At 40.7% G+C, this 24346-nt stretch overlaps 1 protein-coding gene across 1 annotated transcript; it reads left to right on the top strand.

The window, feature by feature from the left end:
- The first annotated feature begins 433 nt into the window (after positions 1–433).
- On the top strand, positions 434–23531 carry itga3b (integrin, alpha 3b). The gene is made up of 26 exons (XM_029528103.1): positions 434–711; positions 11974–12101; positions 14004–14086; positions 14627–14876; positions 15074–15172; positions 15400–15604; positions 16236–16429; positions 16801–16889; positions 16991–17127; positions 17409–17495; positions 17580–17647; positions 17904–18049; positions 18171–18317; positions 18414–18511; positions 18793–18961; positions 19202–19276; positions 19369–19448; positions 19572–19649; positions 19815–19917; positions 20256–20432; positions 21538–21666; positions 22072–22185; positions 22305–22403; positions 22490–22615; positions 22856–23011; positions 23390–23531. The coding sequence occupies exons 1-25, from the start codon at positions 536–538 to the stop codon at positions 22964–22966; spliced, it is 3168 nt and encodes a 1055-aa protein (XP_029383963.1). The 5' UTR covers positions 434–535; the 3' UTR covers positions 22967–23011; positions 23390–23531.
- Positions 23532–24346: the final 815 nt, after the last annotated feature.

The raw sequence follows: 24346 nt of genomic DNA, 5'->3' as shown, positions 1-24346 counted from the left end.
TAGTAAAGAATAATGTATTATCACCTACAACAAACTATATAAAACTGTAAGAGTATGATACCCAGGCAGTGCTTACTGATGCTGTTGTTGGTGGCCTTTAAATACACAAGCCAATTAATTTCTTCAGTCCCTGCACAAAAAGCCCTAGCATCGCCACTCTTCTTACTTCATGCTGGGGTTAGAGATCAGTTATTTCTAGTCTTTTCCTCTGAGAAATGCTTTGGAACTTGTTGCCTTTATTTCAGAGGCTCAACAGGTGGAAAATGTGTCCAATGTGTGTCCAAATGGGTTAGGGTTAGTGCACTTGTTTCAGATGGGTGTGGAGGGCAGAGAGGAAGGAAGGGAGGGCAGCAGGGGGAGGCAGACACCAACACCTTGGCAGTGACGCTCTGTGCGCGGAAGGGGACAGCCGCCTCTCAATGGGCAGGTCTCCGTGAGGCAGCATTCTACCTGTAGTCGTACCTCAGTGCCGTGCCGCGCCGTGCCGTGCCGTGCCCACGCCGATCGTGGATCGTGCATGAGAACAGCCTGAACAATGTCTCCCAGACTATTTCTGTGCGCTGTTTTGGCCGTGTACCAGGGGACTCGAACCTGCGGCGGATTTAACGTGGATGAACGCTTTCCTGTGATCAAAGAGGGAAAAACCAAAGGCAGCCTGTTCGGATTCTCTGTCGCTCTGCACCGACAGACGGGGGGCTCCAGAAAATACCTGTAAGTTATCTGAACTGTCCGCGTCTCTCTCTCTCAATAAGATGTTCAAATCATGTCCGCGGTCGACCCACCTGCTTCAGACCGGGAGGCGGAACGAACAGCAGCCGCTGTCGGAGCCCTTTGCGCCCGATCAGCTGTGCGAAAAGCCCCGACGGCGCCTCAGACTCAGATTTATATTTTTGAAGTATTTCAAGTCCACCTGCTAGACAACGGTGCGAGTTAAAAGGCCTACACTCAGACATAGTTGGTAGGGACTGGACATGTCCCAGGAGGGCTTTCTGCAGCTTCTGGGGAAATACTTGAATTAAGATCTTGTAATTCCCCTTGCAGAGGGTGCAATTTCGGTAAACCTGCCACAACAAACGCCAAACAGGCGTCAGATTAAAAAAAAATAAAAAAAAATCACAGCTGCAGATGCAAAACTGGGTGCTGTGGTTTTAAATGAATCTCTGCCTTTCTCAGCTATTACTCCCTACACTCCGCTGTTTCCTCTTGTTAAATATGCATACATGGCTGGATATAGATATTTCATTAGATTTCCTTACTCCTCTTCCTAGCCTCTTTGAAGTGGACTGTGTAGCTGCAGGTGAAACAGCTGCACCAGGTGAACAGAGCTGCTGCTTCTGAAGTGTTTCCAAGGCACAATAAACAGGCTACCTCAAAGTTAGAAAAAATGAGAGGAGTTATCTGAGGTTAGTGTATGGATCCTGTTTTCCTTTCTGTACATCCAGGACCTCAGTGTGCATGTCAGAGTCCTGACATAGGCTGCTACTTTTTTCTACCTCCTCAGGCTATTTCATTCAGCTAAGGACCAAATGAGTTTTTGTGTTTTGCGATAAAGGTGTCCATTGGCCTGAAACCCATGTAGGTTGTTATTACCATGACATGAATGTATTTAACTGTGTTTGGGAGGATTTACATAAAAGTCTATGCTTTTTTGTTGGAGAACAAGAATGTGTGTGACATCTATAATGAAAGCTCCTTAAACTGTATCATTGTTTAGTGTAGGATTTCCCTCAACCAATTACCACCCCCCCCATCCCTCATCCTTCCGCATCCATGATCACACAGCAAGCTCATAACTTGCCGTTATCTGTGTCCTTGTTCTGCTTTGAAGAGTAATGCAGGAAGAAAATTGCAAACAGGGGCCCACTTCCTCTGTGTTGTCACCGGGGAAGTCAAGCTGCATGTCCACTGTATCTGCCCAGTCTCTGTGAAGTGGCGTATTGATGTACATTACGGACATTTTCCCCAGTTGATAGAACTGATAGCAGTGTCCATCTGACACAAGATCAATGCGCCATCAATGCCCTGTCCCCAGAGGGAGGGGGTCAGTCCACAGGCTGCAACCCAAGAAGGGGAGCACATGGCTGTGGTAATGAAAGTTTAAGGCCTATAGGGACAAGTAGGCTGTAAAAAGTCTGTTTTATTAGGATACGTCATTGACACTGACCGTGAACTTGCACTGGTTGGAGGTTCGTATTTACCATACACCTAATAATAATACCGTATTATGTATGTATGTATTATTATTAAAAACTTAGCTGATTATTCTGAATTTCTTGATACAGGTCAAGTGCAGTGTGTTCATTTCCTTCACCATAACCTTTTGCGCCCTCTCCATCAGCCAGAGCTTGTAATCTGTGCACCCACTGCTCACTAAAGACAGTCTTTGTGTAGTCAAACCCAGCTGTGTATGTATTCTGTGATTCTGTTGAGACGCATACAGTAACAATGGCCTGATAGTGTGTCCCATGTTGGAATTGGTTTTTACAATCTTGTTTCCTTTGTGTCTGGCCTCTTTTGTGTCCCCAGATTTGTCTCATTGCACCTCAGGGCTGTTTCTCATTACTGGTGCGAGCTAGAGTGTGAATATTTGAATTAGCCAGTCATGACATGTACACGGTCACGTTTACAAGTGGCTGTTCTTTGGTGCATGCATTAGTCAGAGTCCAGGGTAAAAGTGAAGACAGACGTTTCACTCCCTGTTGAGCAAGTGTGTGCAATAAAGTTATTCTGAACCTCAGAAGAATCCTATTACCTGAGTCCAGCAGTCCATCTTGGCTCAGCTGAAGTAAATGAAATCAGTTCATTTGAATTTGGAAAGGAGCATATAATAACTAAATTGTGGTCTGGCTTGGCTGGGGAAGGGCTGCACCTGAAGAATCTAGAAGCTACCTGAGGCTAATTTGTACAGGGTATTCACCTTTCCACTCCCCCTTCTCTTTGTATTACTCATTTAAGACCTTAGAAAGATTTTTTTTCCTGAACAGGTTTTTTTTGTTTTGTTTTGTTTGTTCTCAGTTGTGTTAGGAAGGAGGGACTGGGCAGTCAGCTGGCCACCTATTGGCTCTTCCAGTCCCCTGACCCCATGGTATGCCTGGAATGTATTAGCCTTCTCTGCACAGGCAGAACCTGCAAGATTTCAGGTTGAGACAAGACAGGAGTCAGAATGATGACCAGGAACACATATACTTTCACCCTAATAATTCAAATTGTAAATCAATCAGTTCCCTCACAAGCTAAAGACGAGAATCTGCGCGTTTTATATATGGAAGCCTCTACAACCTAAGTAAAACATTTTGATTCCTTTAACTGACAAATGCTTAAACAGAGCTGAAGTGCCTCTGCTTTTTCAGCTCATCTCTGTCTGACTGCTGTAGCCTGAGGCCATGAAAGTCAGCCATTTCATTTGATGGGACCTTCCCCTTTCTGCTGTGAGGTTTACAGCCACAAACAGTCCAAGTTTCAGTTTGAATAAGCGCAGGAACTTCCGCTTCTTTTTGTCAAATCTCACACGGGATCAAATAAAATATTTGATTGCTAAATCAAATCTCTTTTGCAAAGTGAATGTAGTACATTAGATGAGCTACATAGAACGCGCACAGTCATTTTCTAGTATGAAACTTCAACATTCATTAAGTTAAACATAGGAATTAGTGCCCTGGAACAACATCAAAGTGATTCTTCATCCAAAACCTGCATTTTGGCAATGAAATTTTTTTGTCTGTCAGCTGGAAATGCTCTATGATGCATTTTCTGCATTAGCTTTGGAGTTGAATCCTTTTTCAAAATCTTTCAAAGTTCATAATACTTACAACGTATTTCAATGTTGATGAGTATGAATATGTTGCCTGGTATTTTTGTTGTGTTGTGCGGTGGGCCTCTTCAAATTAATGACCTAATGTGTTATATTACATTACATTCTAGAGCAGAGCCTAATGTAAATGAAGCAGGTGGGTATGTCCAACTTGGCCATGATCCAGCTTTCCTTGTCATGCGAATACCAGCGCTCTTTGTTTCTGAAGTAGGTCTATGAGAGCACCAATGTCCTGCCACTGTGAAACAGTTTCAGATAAGACTCCTGTGTTGTGCATAGACTCATAAAGCACACGTATCATCGGTTACAAGACAGCCAGCAGCAGAAGTTGTCTGCGTGAAAAGAAAGATTCGAAAAATTTATTTTAGAGACATTTGTTGGATGCTGTCTGAATCTGCTGTTGTATACGCTGGATTTTTTTTTGTTTCGTTTTGTTTTGTTGTTGTTCAATATGTAGCTAACAATATGCTATTTAAATATAATACCGGTTTTACTGTGTAATTTTGGAATAAAAGTGCTAAAATATCACATATCTAATACTTATTGGTAGATCCTTACTGGTGATATGGTGAAATGATATGATATGGCATTTGTTTAACACAATTAAAATGAAAAAAAGGGTTAGGGTTAGATTTAACAAAACCGTTATATTTATCTGTCTGATTGTTGTTTGTGTTGCTGCATACTTTTTTTTACTAAGCTGCCTGATGGCAGTTTATTCTGTAAATTGTAATTGATTGCCAAAAATGATAATTTACTGATTAACAGTTACACATGCAGAAACACTGGCTTATTAGAGAGAAAGAAATCTAACCTTAACCCATCTTGGCAGTGGGTTGTTTTTGTTTTGTTTTGTTTTTTTTACTTAATTACTTTATTTTAAAAGACAGTAGTAAAAACAACTTATAATTATAAATAATTATTTGCCAAATTGCTAATTCAGAATCCAGTGGGAAAATATTTTTGCTGTGTGTTATTAAAGATTTTAGTCCAAGCTGCTGCAACAGTAAAACACCTCACTTAAGTTACATCTGAGTTTGTCCATGGTGACCGACCCTAACTATTTATTGTCTGTATCTAATCAGTTCATTTTGGCACGGGTTGTATTTTGTGCAGCGGCAGAATGAATGACAGCTTCTAATAACATGCTGAAATGGATCCCAGCGGGACCTTGGGCCTCCTGCTAATCTCCACAGAGGAGATTCTCTATGGTGGGGCTTTCACTGGAAATACCTGCAGTGAGGGCTGCTTCTATCCTAACTAAACTGTAAGAGATCCCCTGGCTGTACAAATACCCTGGAACAGCATGTAAAAAAAGCTGGTGTAACTGGCCTCTGGGCTAATAAGGGCTACCTGTAGCTAGAAAAACCTTGTGCTTCAACTCCATTTTATCTTTACACTATTTATCATCATCAAGGGGGGGAAATCCTGACGTATTGCTTTGCAGTAGGAGTATATAGTATACTGAAAATAACCTTTTTACATACTTTACTGATGAAAGCAGATTCTGCTGTGACTTCAACAGGTAAAAAACACACGTCATACACACCTGCACAGATTTTTATATCTGAGTGAAAATTTGGCACACTAACACTGCTGTGGTGAGCTCTGTTATAGCCGTGAGGTAGTCCACCTGTAAACCCTCACCCTTAATGTTTGTCAGGGTCAAAGTGTTAATGGGCCCTGTTACTGATAGTGTGAGTCTCCTGTGAATTCTTCTATAGCTGCGTGTGTGTTTGCTGGATGGATGCACGCTAGTGTGCCGTGGGTTTGCTGACAAATATGCATCCACACACAGTCCAGCTGCGCCTATGTCCGAGTGCGTGCGTCTGTTCCCATTTGTATGCCAACGCTTGTGTGTATTTGTTCCTGTTAGTTTGTAAACAGTGTGTGTGGTGGGGGTGGGGGGGCAGTGATCATTCATCCGGTGACAGCAGACACTGGGTGGGCATCAAGTTACAGGCAAAAGCCAACATAGCATTGTCAGGTTCTTTGTCATTGATGAAAGGTGAGCTAGCTTATAATCAGGGGATAGCCTGCTATGTTTGATTTGCCACACTGGACCTAAATGAGTTTGCTTTCTTGTTACTGTTTCACCCGCGGCAGATTGTGGGCTTCAAACAGGATGTTTGCCCAGCTGAGATACCCTGGTAGGCCTGCGCCCATGTGTGTCTGTGTAGACACAGCTTTGGTGTGAAAATTCTTACCAAGCTGAACTGAAGGCAGAAAATTTGGTGTTAAAAACAAAAGAAAATAGGGCATTCTTCTGACTGTATGCTACCACGCGGCCTACTGTTAGTGAAATTACATTTTAACCACAGCTGGCCTCAGCGCTGTGTTCAGAGTGTATGAGTGTGCCCACAAATCATGACTAACTTCCTTTCACTCACTGTTCATATTTGCTCTGTGACTTTAACCACACAGTTATGTTGGGGGATTTTTCTTTATACTACAGGTATGATCTATTTCCCATCCAGTGCTTGGGAATCGATGTAGATCAAGCTGGGGCCCAAAATTTGAGAAAAAGGCAGGTCTAAGAAGCTCAGTCGAATTGACTAACACATTTAGTTTGATTATTTTAATGTGACTTATGATGATATGCACTTGGATGTGAAAGCCCTGAGGAGCACAGGACCTGTGGGGGCAGGTCTGAGTGACCAGGTTGATAGGCCACTTGTTAGTCCAGAGATGACTCAGCTATGAGCCATGTTCTGTTCATACAGGCACAAACTGGTGTCAGTCTGTTAACAAGGCGTGTTCACTGTGAATGCTCTGATAGAAATGTGCACTCACCACCCCACCTACTGCTTTGTCAGATTGTTTCCTGGAAATACAAAGACCTGGACTTATCAGAGTGCTGTTGCATTATAATGAAACCACACAGGGAGTAGAGCTGCTAGAGGCAGAAAAACCCACATACATGCACACACAGACATGAGCATCACGCAATTTTACTTCCTCTTAACATCAGTGCAGTAATTGTGGAGCATGCTGTAACACACCTTGTCTATATCAACTTCATCCTCTCATCTTTCAGTAAAGTCATTATAACATTACAACAGCACAAAGATATCGTGGGCCTGGTCTCCTCCTGTTTTCCTGCTTAATTCAATCTTCAAATTGACTTCAATATTATCTCCATTTATTGGCTTAGTGGGTCTAATTGGCAATGTTTCCCCAGAATAAAATAAGAGGCCGTTTGTGGGATAATGTTACATCATCCTGAAAAATACTGGGGACACAGCAATGGTGAGTTTATTTGTGTGTATCTGGGTTAAATGGATTGGGACTAAAACTGGGGATTAATGGCATCGGGGCATCTGTATCTTGTCCGTGCACTTTGGATGTATTTGGGACCTATTGTGTGCTCCAGTGCGAGGAGATTCACTCTTATCTAACTACACAACAATAACCCCACTTTTGTTATCTTTATGTCAGGGATACCAGTATAATAAAGTTGAGGCAATGGTCTATTCCTCACTGATAATTGTCATCCTTTACAGCTTGTATTCATAGTATGAAGGCCTTGTCTTTTTCAGCTCTGCCGATCCATTTCAAGTGTGGCATCCAGCTCTATATTATGTTCCTGATCAGAACTTTCTTCAGCGGCATCTGCATTCAGCAAAATGACAAACTATCTTATATTTTTTAGATAAAAATTAGAGGGTCATACAGCGTCACTAAAGATCATCAGATGTTTCCACCCCAGCCAAGTCACTGTACCAACAGGGGCAACAGCTGTGCCTGTGCTTACTTGTTTGCAGTGGGTTTGTCAAAACAGCCTGAAGCATCCTGAACCTGCCTGAACCCGAAGTTTTAATTGCTGATGCAGTAGACCTGCAGCTGATTCACAAGATGTAGTAGAACAGATTCTTGAGTGGAACTATGATAGTTCTGTTTTTTAAAGAACCCACATCCTGAGGATGCGCTCTTTTTATACTGTATTTCTCTGTTAATACATACAGTAATACAGTTAGACACTGATAAGAAGAGAGAGAACAAATATAAAACAGAGCGATGTGACTCCTGACATCTGCTGTAAATATTATATATCTTTCCGTGAAGTGAAGGAGTTGTTTTGCAGACAGTGAACCACAGGCCCTGACGTTCTTCTGCACTGATTTTTTTCCCTTTTTCTTTGCCCTGAGGGCCACAGCCACACCCTGTGACAAACAGGTTGCCCCAGGCTTTATCTGGACAGATAAGTCACATTGGTAAGGTTGAGTTAACCTAGCACACACACACACACACACACAGTGAATGAAGGCATCCTATTAAAATATACAAATACCTAAAGCATTCTGGATTTTTGAGTTCAATTCAAAATCATCTAAAATCTGAAAAACAAAACAGGTCACAAGCTCTTAGGGCATGCTGATTTGTATGTGATGCAAGGAAACCCTCCTATTCACCCTCAACCTGGCTGCCATTTTAGGCTCCATGTAACAGTTTTTTCTAAATGAAGCTCAAACTGAGGAGGTAAAAAACAACCAAGCTAAAACAAGAGGCTGTGCTTTTTAAAACCACATGGACACTGGCAACCAATTCAAATGTGAACGCAAATTCACACTTAATACAACCTTCACATTTCCCTTTTTCATTTACTGGCATTTCCTTCTTCCATCTCTGCCTTGTTGTGAGCCACGTTCTCCTACTGTCCCAACATACTGACAGTTCTTGACATTTGAGGGAAGGGCCAACAGGGTGAAAAGTTGTGTGCCAGTTATTCACATTAAATATCATGTGTCATCAAATTCATGTCAGATTGAATCCAGATTAAGATGAAAGAGGCTGCATTCTCTCCTCTGTAAGCATGACTGCCTGGCACTGCACATTGTCTATTCTTCTTGTCCTACAGAAGCCTATAAAAGGGAGCATACAAAAGGTTTTATTCATGTTTCATTTTGTTTGGTTGCTGTTCTTTTACTGCTGTAGTAGCAGGAGGTGTAGTTTGGGAGGGAGAGCATGGAGGTTACATCTTAATTTTACTTAATTTAATATCTGTTTTCTCTCTCTTTCTATGTAAGACAAGGGTCAATCACTGTTTTTGCCCTCTTCACTTACCATTCACTCCCTTTCTCATAAATCTTCCAGCTCCTGTGTTGTGCATCAGCCAAAAGCTTTAGTGGGCAGTGCTGATTAAGACTACAGATGAGCTTACCTCTGTGTATTTATCTAAACACTAACCACTTCTGCTATGAATGGACAGCAGTTTATCTGCCTCCCTTCTCCCTTCTCCTCACCCTCAACTGGGTGTGTTTGCCACAGTAAATGTTTGGTTAGCCATTGCGGATCACTTCATAGGCAGAGGGGGCAAATTTCAACATGTCCTCAGAGTAGGAATGCAGCTGCTGGGTGCCTTACTTCCCTTCCTTTCCCTGGGCCTTTGACGGCGTGTTCATGAAGAGGTGATGAGCAGGGAGGTAAATCGGAGGAGAGCACAAAATGTTGCAGTTGGAACAGGAGAGGAAATGAAATGTGCTGTCATGGCTGAGTCATCTGCTTGTAATGCAGGTTGTAGTCTTTATATGTATACCTTTAGAGACTGAAGTTCTCTAACACACCTAAGATTAAAAAAAAAAAAAAAAGAAATACAACTTTTCTTCCCTGACAGAAAAACAGACCAATGTCACACAAAGGATGGGTTGGTAATAATTTGGGGCACTCTTGGTATCTTTTGCATATTTCTAGAGTGGGATTCAGTTAATATGATAGCTGAAAGAATATATGTTAGCTGTTTCCCCTGGTGTTTAGATAACATATGCTGCTGTCTATAGCTCCAAATTAAAGATGCATCTTCTCATCTGACTCTCTGCGAAAAAAAAAAAAAAAAAAAAAAAAACCCACTACTGTCCTGATTGAACACTTTAGTGTAATTCAGTACCACCAGCTCTGCTGGAATCTTTAGCTGAAAATATTACTGCTCAGTTGAAAACCTGTGCCTCATGTCAATCCTGATGGCTTCCATCCACAGTGTTGAATTTCCACAACAAACATAAGTGGACCCACGTGGCTTTGCTGAGACAGTCAGACGACAATGAGTATGTTTATGAGATCGGGTTGAACTTAAAGGGCCTCTGGTTACAATCTTTCACTGGTTTGCTACAAAAAAGTTCAGCCAGTCATCCAAACCTTCCTGAGGCATGTGTGCACTGGACTTTCAGCCCCAATTCCTCTTTACGCCTGTTTAGCATAATCAAAGTTCACACTAGCAAGTCTCTAAGTGTTTTGTAAGAGTTTTGCTCAGTCTCTGGCTTGACCTCATTTATTGTGCTGCTTGGCTTTCACACAGGAGTGGCTAATACTGTAAGTTGGCATTGTGGTTTACTGTGTTGCTTACAGCTTATAAATACTTTGGGAAGCCATGGCGTCTGATTTACTAGCTTTGGATACAAAGTCCTGTACACTGAAAACCAACCTGTGCTGACATTTCCTCTGCACACACACCTTCACTATTTACCATAAATGACAGAACAGCCCTCCACAAAGTCACAGTGGGACTCTGGGGTCCTAATTCTCCATGTCTATCAGTCCAACTCATGACTACAACCCTCTGTGGAATATCAGATCCTGTCCACATTACTGAATAACTACCTCAATCAAGGTCACTTCCTCTGAGTTCAGCTGAAAACTCCTGGCCCTTAGAGGCCATCTTTGCTCTTACTGGCTGTCATCACTCTGGCAGGGTAATTGATTCATTCCTGATGATGCACATCTGGTAGAGCACATAAGGGATAATTGTACCTCTTTCAAAAGATGCAGGCATGGTGAGCAAACGTCAGTTTTTCATGTATATTCATCTGGTAAATATTTGAAGCAGTTTGCATGGTCATTTTTATATAATTCTGGGTCAAATTACTTTTCCTCCTGGTTATCATGACACTGTATAGAAGGTAAAATAATTATGACACTTATGGTGAACAAAGATTAGAAGTACAGGATGATTTTCTGACACACACGCACAAATTACTCAGGTTCAGGTGGCACATCAAAGAGACAATATATTTGTCTGGACTCTTGAAATGCTCTCACGATGAGAAGTATGTATGGTGAATATTTGTTTGTGTAAGGCTGTATGTATAAATATTCTTCAGTAGGCTGCAGTAAAAACTGGAACACAATCTCACTGTATAAAATGAAAGTCCACCTTATAACTTGCGAGTAATGCATGAACAAGAATGGCTCACTATGGACAAGATTTTGCAAAATCTGTGCAAGGTTGTTCATGTGCCCCCTCAGATGATTCAGCTCAGAAACAAAGGATCTATATTCAAGTTGAAGCAATGCTGTTTTCAAAATGGAATGACCTTACTGTCAAGGTTAATTTTCAGTCCACACCCATTATCTTTATTAAATAACTTGCTTATCACTGTGTTTAAGGAACACGACCACCTCAAAGTTGCAGTTAATATGTCTGTAAATCTGACTAACAATTTGCCGTTTTTATTTATTCACCCTGCCAGTGGCAGTTCACCATTCAACCAAAATGTTGTGAGCATTTTCAGAAAGTGTGAATGAAAAGAATTATTTGCTTCATGCCAAGCACGCACACAACTACACTACTGTATACTCTTGCTCTCCACATAGTCTAGCAGGCCATACCCCAAAAAACACTGAGAACAAGACTTCTACCTACAAAGTGGAGCTAATAAATCTTGTGCTGACAGTAAATAGTGTGTCCTAACACAGAGCCTTGCAGAGGAGGTAATCCCTCTACTTCAAAGTTTTGTGTGGTGTTAAAAGGTGCTGACGAAGGGAGTGTCAAGGTGAGTGGACAAAAAGATCAGGTCAATCAACAGGAGGCTAGTTTGTGTGTCTGTCTTTGTGTATGCGGCGCCCAGACCTGTTACGGGTCATGCTCTGACAGTGTCGCTCTTTCCAAGTCATTTGTAGTGTGTGTTCGCAGATGTGAATACATACTCAGTAACTAAGATAATCACCCATAACAATTTTAATATGTCCTGCTGTAAATGCTGGATTATATATATATATATATATATAACCTGCAGGATTCTGTTTAGACTAACAGGATTATCTGTGAGGTCTTTTTTATGTTGCTGCTATTGTCTCTGGATTGTAATGTCTAACATGACTGATATAATCTATTGGTCATAATCTTTATCTGTCTCTCCCTTCTTCCCCATCTGTCTGGGTGCGCTCAGGCTTCTTGCAGGAGCACCCAAGGAGAAAGCCCAATCTTTACCAAATGTCAATGAAACGGGTGCAGTGTATTCCTGTCCCCTGAACACAGATTCTACTGACTGCTCCCGAATGGACCTGGTCAGCACAAGTAAGTGTGAAACAGAGGTCTCAGATGTCAGTATTTGTTTTGGTTTTTAACAGATTTCACAGGTAGGCTAATTTACGCTAAATCAACAGTCACGATAAACACTGAAATGCCCAATGTCTTTATGTATGAAATTGAAAAGAGGTTAAATTCAGATATCATGTATATTGGTAACCATTTATGTATTCAACCTCTGTGAAAGCCGACTGATAAAATTAGCAAAGCTGTCTACCATCTAGGTACATTCATACCTCACTGCCATATTATGCTAAAACTGTTTTTTATAAATGAAATCTAAACAACTGGGACAAAAACAGGAAGGGGAACTTTTCACAACCAAGCGGATGCGGCGACCAATTACAATGTGAGTGCAAGCATCATTGCAAAATACAAAGCACAAACCAACCGCACAAATGTCAATACTGACAAAGCCAGTTTGCATACATCCATCGCATTTCAAATTCTCAGTAATTGTACAGATTATAGAGTGCAAATGTGTCAATAATTCAGATTTAGCAGCAAAAAATAGCCAACCAACCAGCAAAAACCAGCAAACGGGAAAAACAATGTCGACACCCTACCTTGTGAAGTTCATCATCTGTCATCAATGTCCCTTTGAGTCCATCGGTCATGTTAATCCAAGGGATTTCCGTGAACATCCAGGTCGTGAATATTTTTAATTTCAATTGTTAATTCCTGTGAAGTCCATTTCTTCTTTGCTTCTTTCTACACATAAACGTGTTTCCTTTCACATTCCGGCTGCGGGACTTAGGTTATGTTTATGTTTATGTTTGTTGTGGTTAGCTTAGTGTCCGGTACTTAAGTCTTTAAGAAAACAAAAAAAGAGAACAACATCATTGAATACCTCCATTTTAGCGAATTGGCGTCATTTCTGCAGGTGTATTTCTTAGTTTGTTTACCGCCAATAAACACTAAAGAAGAAGAAGAACAGGAAGCCTCGACAACTGTAGCCGCAGCGGCTAAAGCTAGCAGCTAGCGCCCCCTGTTGGGCAAAATAAGTATGTCAGAAGCCGTATTTCTGCTCTGCAGCATGTCTCTCCTTTAAAGACAGGGACACAAACTGCTATTGTAGAGGAGTATCCTATTAGCTGTAGTATGTGAGGGACTATAAAGCCTAACCCACAAATGATCATATAACTTTTTATTCACTGAGCAGAGTTCGTGTCTCAAAAACTGTAGGAGTGTAATCTCTAACAAGTTCTTCAACACTCCTACACGATGAGCTCCGGGATATGAATCTCTGAGAGTGCATCCTTTCTTAATTGAAGGTTATTAACTGACTGCTATACTACTGTAAGGAGAGCAAGGCCACCCGGAGGCTAAAAGAAAGAACCACGTTAAAAGGATTCCTCCTCTGTTTTAATGTTGAGCTTGGAGTGAGGGTGCTGTGGTTACAGTACATTTTTCAGATTAATGTCTGTAGGGCATGATCCAGGCAGACTGAAGCTTTACTGTTTTGGTTGTTTTTCCTGCGACTGTGATCTCCATAATCATGATGCATGCTCCTTTTTTTTAAGTAATGAATGATTGAACATAGCTAACTGTAGATTGTAAACTTGTTTGATTGGTTAAAGTATAAAATGAATTAAGAGTATCGACCACAGCAGCGTGAGTGGTTGAATGATTACTGCACGCTGTGTTATCACAGTGTCTCTCTCTGTTTCCTGTTGGCCTCTCGGCCACTTACTAATTAAAATAAAAGCATGAAAAGAGTATAACACTGATGGTGAAATTTAAATACCATTACTGTTCCCTAAAAAGAAAGACAATTTCTGTAATCTGAATTGTAAAAATGTGTTTTATCTTTCTGTGTTGATATTAACCTTTTAAAATCTCATAATGCAATTGTCGTATATAATGTCCATCTTTGTGACACATCCACAGCTACTCCTTCAGAGATGGTAGAGGGCATGTGGCTGGGCGTGACAGTGGCCAGTCAGAGCAACCAAGCAGGGGGACGTGTGCTGGTGAGAGGAAACCCTGTTTTGCTCCATATTATGTGCACTATTCAGTTACGTTGACTATGGCATTGAGGGGATGCATGGGGAGACACAACTCTTGTGTTCATATGGTGCATTTGAGAAGCATAGCACAAACAGATGTTATACTCATCACACACAAACACACCCAGTATAACAGTGCATGTGCAGGAAGGAAATGCCTTCTTTATGAGTAAGAAAGTTACTTGTAGAGATACATTTGTTCCTTTATGATATTCATTATTAACAATGCCATTACCTTTGTCAGGGATTCATCTTTAACAATGAATAAACACATGAAGCATTCTATTATAATGTGTATTTCTATTACAAGAATTTCTTTAACATCCTGTTTTTACTTTTGTTGGTACTTTGTTGAAGTTGTAAGTTTGACATAATTGCTCTTTGGGTTTACTTTTGCAGTCATCTTATTCACAGGAGTATTCTCTGTTACAGCCATATTTTACGATAAAAACAACTGAGCAATCCATAACATCCTTTGAATACTAGCTCTTCTCTGGTGTCCAGGCATGTGGACATCGATATGTGAAGATCATCCAAGGTGGCACAGAGGAGCAGCGGCGGATGATAGGGAAGTGCTATGTCAGGAGTAATGATCTGACCTATGACCCAAGCGATGACTGGCAGACGTACAGTTATGAGGTCTGCAACCCTAATTTTGACATGGAACTTGAGGGCATGTGCAACATGGGCATTTCAGGCGGCATGACTGACACTGATGTCTACATTGGAGCCACAGGCAGCTACGTGTGGCAAGGTGGGCACAGAAGAGTTAACAGCAACTTTTTCTTTTGTTGCTTAAAATTGAAATAATGGGCCAGTTGTAGAGAGGGGTGCAATTTTGTTTGTACCAAAAGATTCACTCTGTACACGGTGAAAGGGAGATGTGGATGTCCATTGTGCATGAATGAAGCAGATTTTAACATTATTTTCTGATTCTGCTTTGTTATGAAGGAAATGTTCATGTCACATGGAGAGATCCAGATCCAGGGAATGCTTGGGACTCTAGAGGCAAAGACTTTGGCCAGCTGAACAGACGATACAGTTATATGGGTAAAGAGAGTGTTTTTTTTTTTTTTGTAAAATATAAATTTATTGGAATGCTGGATGTACACTTAGCTGTCACTATGAAAGAGGCAAAACTAAAGACAAGCAAAGATAGTTTTACATTACAGTGTCAGGTGTATCACAGGATTTTATTTTAATATCATAAAGCCTGCATGACCTTTACAAAGGTCAGATGACAGTTTGACAGTGTCTTTTGTATTCCTATACCACAGGTTATTCAGTTCTTGAAGAGAAGAAGCTGCTGAGCTTTGGTGACTACACAGTGGTGACAGGGTCTCCCAGGGATGAGTCCAAAGGCTCTGTGGTGTTTGGGAAAAAGACTGACAACATCATTGAACCAGCACTGATTATCCCTGGGGAACAAGTGGGATCATACTTTGGGTGCAGCCTGGCTGTCACTGACCTCAACAATGATGAGTGAGTTCTTGGAAATCAGATATTGGGATTGTGGTAAATAACAGTAAAAAAAATATTTTTTTCCTTTTATATTCTAACTTAAAATTTGTTATTCTCTTGTTTTTTTTTATAATTATTCATTATGTCCATAGTTTAGGTACAATTTCAAATTGGAAGTAATTTTGATTAAAGAACTGTCCTCTAAATGAACAAAGATCAGTGCAGTGCAGTCCATTAATTCAGAAGAAATATGTCTCTAGCTCTCCACTTAATGCTGAACTTCAACCACAAGCTCTGTAAATGTCTAAATTCACAGTTGGAAAAGAAGAAAAGCAGAAGTGTTATGTTTGGATGTGTTGATGGCTTAGATGTAACTGTATCTGATTCTTTTGTCTTTCCTCCATGTTGAATGCTCTGTAGCTATAATATGCCTTATTTTGCATAGAATGCATGAGCAGAGATGATGAAGAAAGCCTGTTCTTTCAGAGTTTCAGATAAGGTGTTCATTATAACATTGTGGAGAAATCCTGTGTCTGCTTCACTGCATAATTAAACAGGTTGAAGTTAGTCAAGTTCTGAATCTTTCAGGGTGTGTGTTTGCATATTAATGTATGTCTCGTAACGACTTGGATGTTTCCTTTGCCTGTTACAGCTGGAATGACCTGATTGTAGGTGCCCCGTTTTACTTTGACCGTATGAATCATCATGGCGGGGCAGTATATATTTTCATGAACGAGAATGGGTCGTTCCAGAAGAAGGCCAGTATAGTACTTAAGGGGCCCTCAACTTCTGGATTTGGCTTTGCAGTGGCTGCCATTGGTGATATCAACCAAGATGGATTCCAAGGTATGACTGAAGTTTCAGCTTTTAAACAAATGAATGCAGGTTCATTAATAGAGGTAACCGATAGTTTAGGTCTCGATGTCTGTTTACACCCTGTGAGCATTAAAGTAAAAGGTGGTGAAATCACTGTGCTGCTCTGGAAGGAAATCAAGATGTGGCAGAAATGAAGCATTGGCTCAAAACCCTGATTGATTGCTTTTATGCACTGTTAGTAGAGAATTATAAAGGAAGGTAAACATAACAGACCCTGTTTAATTTCCGACATTTCAAAAACTGTGGAAATATGCTATGGTTAGTTATTCGCAAGTCATTGTGTGATGCAATGCTTCCATCTAGTGGGATAATATATTTCCACTCCACTGTTGCATCTGCAGACTTTGCTGTGGGAGCTCCATTCCATGACACAGGAAAGGTCTACATATGGATGGGAAGTAAACACGGAATTTCAGAGAAACCTAGTCAGGTAACATCTAACATAAGGCCATGGATGTAGTTCAGACACCACCTGAATGAGCATAGATTTTTTTGGATCGATCTCTTATGTATCAATGTTTTCCTCTCCAGGTGATTGAGGGTAAAGCAGTAAGTAATGATGGATTCCAAACCTTTGGCTACTCCATTAATGGAGGGATGGACATGGATGACAACAGCTACCCTGACATCTTAGTTGGATCTCTGGATGACCGCATTGCCCTGCTCAGGTAACAGTAAAAGAAGACTTGTCATTGTTGTGTGAGTAGCAGAAGAAATATTTAAAACATTTCTAACGTATTACAATATGGGATTATGTCAAAAACAAAGGTCAGAGCTTTGAAAAAAAAATTGTAAAGGTAATATTTCATATAACATATATCAGTCAATAAGAGCCAGTACAAGATTTTTAAAATTATTCCTAGTTTTTGTCTCAGTTGAAAATATCACATTTTCATCTAATAAAAATATGGATAGACTTTGATTCTTATTTTAATATATTTGTCTGCAGAGCTAGACCAGTCATTCACCTTACTAAGGACTTCGCTGTTGAGCCTAAGATTGTGGACCCTAATCATTGTGATAAAAATGCACCATGGTGAGATCTCAGCACCTCAGAATATCTCCCTGGAAGTGGTACATTCAAGTTTCTCATGTTTGCTAACATCCTTTTGTTTTACAGTATTACTGCAACTCTCTGTATGTCTTTCACTCTGAGCAATGGAAACAAAGACTTCAAGAAAAATATCAGTAAGCAGTCTTCCTTTTCTGAAATGACCTGTAATGTATAACATAATGATATGAACACATTGCATTAAAATAGGCTGCAACACTGAAGAGATATCTTTTTCTATGGTTATAATTTATGTGCACACATAATTTATGGGCCCTCTGGCTGCTCACAGATACCTATATGAATTCTTTGGCCTGAAACTTCTGTGTTATCAATGTATGTTTTGTCACTGTTGTTTTATAATGTACTGTATGTGTTTTTTACGTTGTAAAGCGGTGAATTACACTGTGGAGGCAGACATTGAGAGGAGAAGAAGCCCACGAGTTCGTTTCCAGCACATAAATGATGACACCTATATGGGCTCGCTCAACCTGCCATCGGCCAAACGCATGTGCCACACGCTAAAACTGTTTGTAGTGGTAAGATTTCAACACAAAAAAATTATTTTAATGTTCTCACTGAATTGCTTACTAAAAAGCTGCTGTTTCCAAAGTTATATGTATTTATAGATTGCCATTACATTCTTGGATGCATTAACAGACACCTGTGAGGGACAAATTGGAGCCAGTGGTCTTCTCTCTCAACTTGTCATTGCATGAGCAAAAGCCTAAATCCAGGCGCACCCTCCAGAACCTGGACCTCTTTCCAGTCCTGAGCCAGGAGCAGAAACTCACTCAAAGAACTGAGGTATCATATTTCACATTTAAATGAAGAACTTGAGTACATGCACATGTGATAATCCCTGTGTGAGGTATAATGTAATTTATTTTGTACAATTTGCAGATTAATTTTCAAAAGGAGTGTGGTGCAGACAACAAATGTTCCAGTAACCTACAAGTGGTAGCCCAGTTTGTTGACAATGAAAAAAAGTCATACCCCAGGTAGGATGAAATTCTTTGACTATGAATTGCTTGAAAGTTGGTAATCTGGGTTTCATGGTTCATTGGAATATTTTGGGGAATTCATTTTTTCCATATCTTGACAAAAGTTTTATAAAAAGCTACAACAAAGGTGTTACTTTTGCACAGCACATGTAAGCTACTGCCATCAGCTCATTACCAACAGCTTTGCATAAAAACTGGAAAGAGACTTCTGACTATATCTGTTTAATCCACACAGTGATTGTTGGGCAGTCAGAGTAACTGTCTCTCTCTGTTTGCAGGCAGGGAAAATTTCAGGTACTTCAATTCAACAACAACATGAAGATAATAAGGTTGATGGTGGAGGTGACTAACATGCCCTCCGGCAAGAAGGTGGCAGAGGATGCCCATCAGGCCATGCTTAATGTCACCATCCCAGACGAACTCAGATACTCTGGTGTCAGGTCCACGGTATGTCCAGTAGAGGGCAGCAGATAACCAAAAAATAACCTTGCTAGCTATTTTGTTTCCTGCCATGTCTTAGATCTTTTTTATTAAAATGACATTTAGACTGTAGTCTTTGTTTATCATAAAGATATAAACTGTACAGTTCCGCTTCACACTGTTATGATTGCTTACGCATACATCTCCACTGTCCAAAACTGTCTCATGATTCTGTGTACTGTGCTAATATGATGACTATTTCTTTAGGACCATGACGTACAATGCAGTTTTGACAGTACAGTGATTTGTGAGCTGGGGAATCCACTTAAAGGCAACGAAAGAGTGAGTGTGAACCGCTCTCTCTGTCAGAGTCAAGTTTTTTTTCCATCAGCACAGTTTTTTTAATTTTCCTTCTGTCATTCTTTCAATATCAGGTGTCACTTATCCTTAAATTTGAGACTTCTGGGATTAATTTGTACACACAAGAGATTGAGTTCCAACTCCTTCTGTCCACGTAAGTGCCTGTGATTGCATGTATCTACAGCTACATGATTCTCAAGATTTAAACCCATTTTTCACATTGATACCTTTGAGTACATAATTTTTTGTTTGTGATGTGTATGGCTTGTTTCTTCAGTCTGAGTGAACAATATGACCTGAAGCCAGTGCCTGTCGCCCTGCTGATTGAAAATACCATCCTCCCCACCTTCTCCATGTGAGTCCCATTATCCAATAAGCAATGATGTAGTGTATATAAAGTATAGACCACAGAAATGCCATGACCACTGAAGCATTGAATGTCACATCACATCATTTTCCACACCACATCTCTCTTTCAGTTGCACAGCGGACATTCATGTCTCACTCTCACCCTGTACAGGGTGAATCCTTTGATACAAGCAAAATTCGGTGGGACGGTGATGGGCGAGTCCGCCATGGTAAACACCAGTGACGTGGGAAGTCTGGTGGAGTTCACCTTCAATGTGAGTCACCTCCACCACTTGGACTATATTAGACCTCCAAGACTGTATATTGCATCTACAATATGTGTGCCATTCAGCCACATATCCTTCATCCCCACCCAGTCGTTGGAGCCAACGCTTTCATTCTTCTGAAGTTTAATAATGCGTGGGGAAAGAATTGTTATGTGAGCCATGGTTTGTGGTGTAAGCATGACCAGGGGTGGATACTTTTAAGGAATGGCAAAGTTCAAGTCCAACTCTGACTGTTCTTTTACAGAATATTCTTACTTCAAATATCAGTTTCATTTAATCAGAAGTTCCTTTTTTATGTGTGTATGTCTGTTTCGTCTCTCCTTTAGGTGAACATGAGGGGAGAGCCCTTGGGAGACTTGGGGACCCTGGCTGTAGAGTTTGAGTGGCCTTTTGAGGTTGCCAATGGCAAGTGGCTGCTGTACCTGACGAAAGTTGTTGTTCAGGGGCAATCAGTGATTGAATGTAACCCTCCCGAAGAAGTCATCAACATGCTTAACTTGACTGTAAGGCTTTGTTTTAAGATTTGGTATGGATGTTTGTCAGTTTGTTTAATCCTTGATCCAAAATATTGCAGAGTCCTTGAAACATTTTCCAGACTGAAACAGAGGTAACCTTTAAACCCAAAATAGATGCTAAAGATTGCAGATTATAATGCACAAATCAGTACCAGTGATTCAGATGGAAAACCACATGAAAGGGGGACTGGGTAGATGTTCAGTCTGAGACCTGTAATATGTGTCATGTTTTTTTGGTTTGGTTTTTTTTTTCTGTAATCTTTCCTATCTCTGTTCTTCCATGCTTTGCTGCACGCTGTTGCCTACACCCTTGAAATACACACATCTCAAAATGTCCTATTGCTGAGAAGCCACAAGCTTGGTTACAAATAAACAGAGGTAGAAGCTTAATGAAAGGCCTTAGACAAAGAGCAACAGTAAGAATTTGCAGTTAGCAGCTCTGCGGGGTTGCACAAAAAGGCACAATGGTGCTTTGAACTAAATGCTAATGTCAGTATGCCAACAGCCTGATGATTAGACCACGAGTGAAATGTATAGCATGTAATTATGCTAACTGCTGCAACAAGCATGAGACACAGTCTACAGATGGAGGCCAAGGCGGCCATCTATAGAGCAAAGAGCATATAACTGTGTTGATCTGTGGAAATTTAATAATGCACTTAATTTGTTCCTCTGAATCGGCGTAATATTAGGTAAAATTAAGTTTACTTAAATGAGTATATTTTGATGTTCTCAGGTTTCTCAACTATGTTGTATTTGAGTGAAGTGAAGCAATCTGTGTAGTTGGAGTAAACGTCAGTGGAGTGGTAGAAGAGTGGTGTGAAAATGGTCTGAAAGCCAAACCACAGCAGTTCAGAAATAAATTTTGGAAAAAAAACATGTCGCCACATCCAAACCTCACAGAGCCCCAAATAGAAAATCTTAATGCGTGTGGCCTACATATAGACAGTGGCAATGACACTGTTATTCTGAGAAGAATTTGGTAATGTCTTTATCAAAACCAGTAATTACTACTAACCCTCTGATGTAATGTCTCTGTCTCCTTTGCTTCCTTCGTTCGTTTTCCCTTCTCTCTCACTGTGTTTCCTTCCAGTTGTCAGAGACCGGACTGAGGCGTACCAAACGGGAGATCGTGGTGGATGATGATAAAACCCAGTCACATATCATCGAGCCACAGGCAGCTATCACACTGGTCACTAACCGAAAAGAGAGCTACCTGTTGGTAAGAAATGGATCTACCAGAGTGCTGTCACAGGCAGCTGTCACGCATCAAATAATGTGATTGCACTCAATCATGAGGCCAAATCTTCACATGCCACTTCTCCTGTTTAGCAGCCACACAGGTTGTTATCTCATATTCCTACAACATTATCTATGTGTCCAAAGTGTGCTATGAACAGTAATGCCAAGTTATTGCATATTGAGCAAGCACAAATGATGAGTATAATCAAAATTATTAAAGCAAGAACCAATATTTGTATTCTATACAATAATATATAGTAATAGTATAGGACTCCTATGGTGTCAGATTTATAGTATCTAGGATTTATTGCACATTTTCAAAGTTTTTAATGCCTATACATGTTTTTGTTCAAACATAAATAGTTTTTTCTCTCATGTCTTTAAGGAATGCTCCAAGGGGACAGCGAATTGTGTGAGGTTCAGCTGCCCCCTGCTCAACATGACGAATTCAGCCAAGATTTATGTCCGTTCCCGTTTATGGAACAGCACGATGCTTGAGGTTGGCTCGTTTTTTCTCAAGTCCTTTATACATCTAGAGTTATTGACAATTAAGACCTTTTACATCTGTTTGAAAAGGTTTTTAATGTTATTTCTGTGTATGTCCGTGTGTTCCTGCAGGACTACTCCAACGCTTTGAGAGTTACGGTCAAAGGTCAAGCCACACTAAAGCTAATTACAGATAATCCAACCATCAAGATGGATAGTCAGACCACTACGGTGTGTAGGTGACGATGATGATGATGATGGTGACAATGATGATGATGATGAGAACGATGACCTGACTGTCTCCATCTTCCTTGTAGTTCACAGTAGAAATAGAACCAGTGGAGAGAGTGGAGACGCCCTATGAGCTCCCATTGTGGATCATCATCTCAGCAGCAGTCGCTGGAATTCTATTACTAGGAATAATTATTGTTATACTATGGAAGGTGAGAGTACAGATCGTATCGCACTGATTTCAGTCTTGGATGCAGACATGCTGAAAAAAAGCAAAAGAGATTTAAAAAAAAAAAAAAAACAGACTCCAAATCTCTCCAGATGTTCACTTACTCACAGCAGCTTAGCAGCTGACCCAACCATCTGACATCCATGAGATCCATACCAAACCATTAGTCTAACCTTTGACCTACCCCTCCCTCTCCATGCATCTCCTCCTCCTCCACCCCCAGTGTGGCTTCTTCCAGAGGGCCAACAGAAGGGAGATGTATGAGGCCAAGGCCCAGAAGGCTGAGATGAAGATCCAGCCCTCTGAGACAGAGAGGCTGACTGAGGACTACTGAGCCCCCCATGGGTCCCTAGACAGCACACAGCAGTGGGGCTTTTGGGTAAAAACACCCTATGAAGTGGAATTTCTATGGCTTCTTTAAATGGCAACTCTAAGTTTCAACTGTGATGCAACTTACTGAGCCACTGTCTGTCTCCTCACTTCATCCACCCGCTTCTTCTACTGTAAATAACATTCCTTCTCCCTTTCAGGATAATACTTTAAACTGCGCTGTAGAGCACTCTATACCACTTTTGTTTTCACTACTTTATGCCTCTTTTCCATCTTACAGAATTTTGTGGGTCTCTATTACCAAACCTGATTTTCCCAGCTTTTGAATCCTAAATCTTCCTCTGAACCTGTCAATAATCCCAGCTCCCCTGCCATTTCGATGCATTCCTTTTAATGTCACTTCCCTCTCTCTCATGTCTCCTTCCAGCTTGGATTCTTCAGGCGAGACATCTACTACCGGATAATGCCAAAGCACCAGGGGGTAAAAATTTGCAAGGCTGAGCGCTATCACTTCAATCTGGGATTCCAGCCTGAGGAGCCACAGAAAAAGTACTGGATCACCAGCTGGACAGAGATGCAGCATTACTACTGAGGCCTTTACTTTGAACTCTGAACCTCACACTGGTGTGGGCCAAACGGAGCGCTGGGCTCAGCTGAGCCACATGGACTTTGATGTGCGTGGACCAACTGTGGATACGGCATTAATTTGAAACTTCTTTATCTTTTTGCAGATTTCATCAACCCTTTCAGTGCAATATACTGAACATTTTTGTTTCAGAGATTGTAATAAAGTATTCTTGTAGAATGCAGTGTTGTACTGTGGAACTTGGGGCTGCACTCAAGAGTAATTTGTAAATTTCTTTTGATTATATTGCAGATTTTTACTCAGTGTTCACATGTATTCTTTCATTTATTTTTTATCTTTTTTTTTTCTTCCATTCCTTCTGAATCCTTTGAGCAGTTGCAGGTCATTATGTTTTATTACCACCATGTTTTCTTGAGTTCACTGGCCTTTTCTTGTAGATGGCCTCCTGCTCTTTTGCCAGCCATTGCTTTGTGAACAGCAGTTTAAAACTGTTCTCAGTCATTTTGGGGATCATTTCCAAACTGCACTTAAACTCTGTTGGCCACCATCCACTGTATAAGGACTTAAATGTCTTTATGTGATGTGCATGTCAATGTTTGGCAAGCATTGTGTACACTAATGTCCCAGATGCAGATATGGTTTTGGCACTCATCTCCTGAACTTGACTTAGCATTTTTTAAGCTACAGACAAGAGAAATGGTTAATGATACATTTTATAGCCTAGTTGGACTTAATTTTATAGCTTACATTAAATTCCATGGCATCCAAGCACTCTGCGACACATTGAAAAGTAGTAGC

Source organism: Echeneis naucrates, chromosome 19, assembly GCF_900963305.1.
Source record: "Echeneis naucrates chromosome 19, fEcheNa1.1, whole genome shotgun sequence".
NCBI lineage: Eukaryota > Metazoa > Chordata > Actinopteri > Carangiformes > Echeneidae > Echeneis > Echeneis naucrates.
The sequence above is the reverse complement of the archived record's forward strand: the minus strand, read 5'-3'. Positions and strand labels throughout refer to the sequence as shown.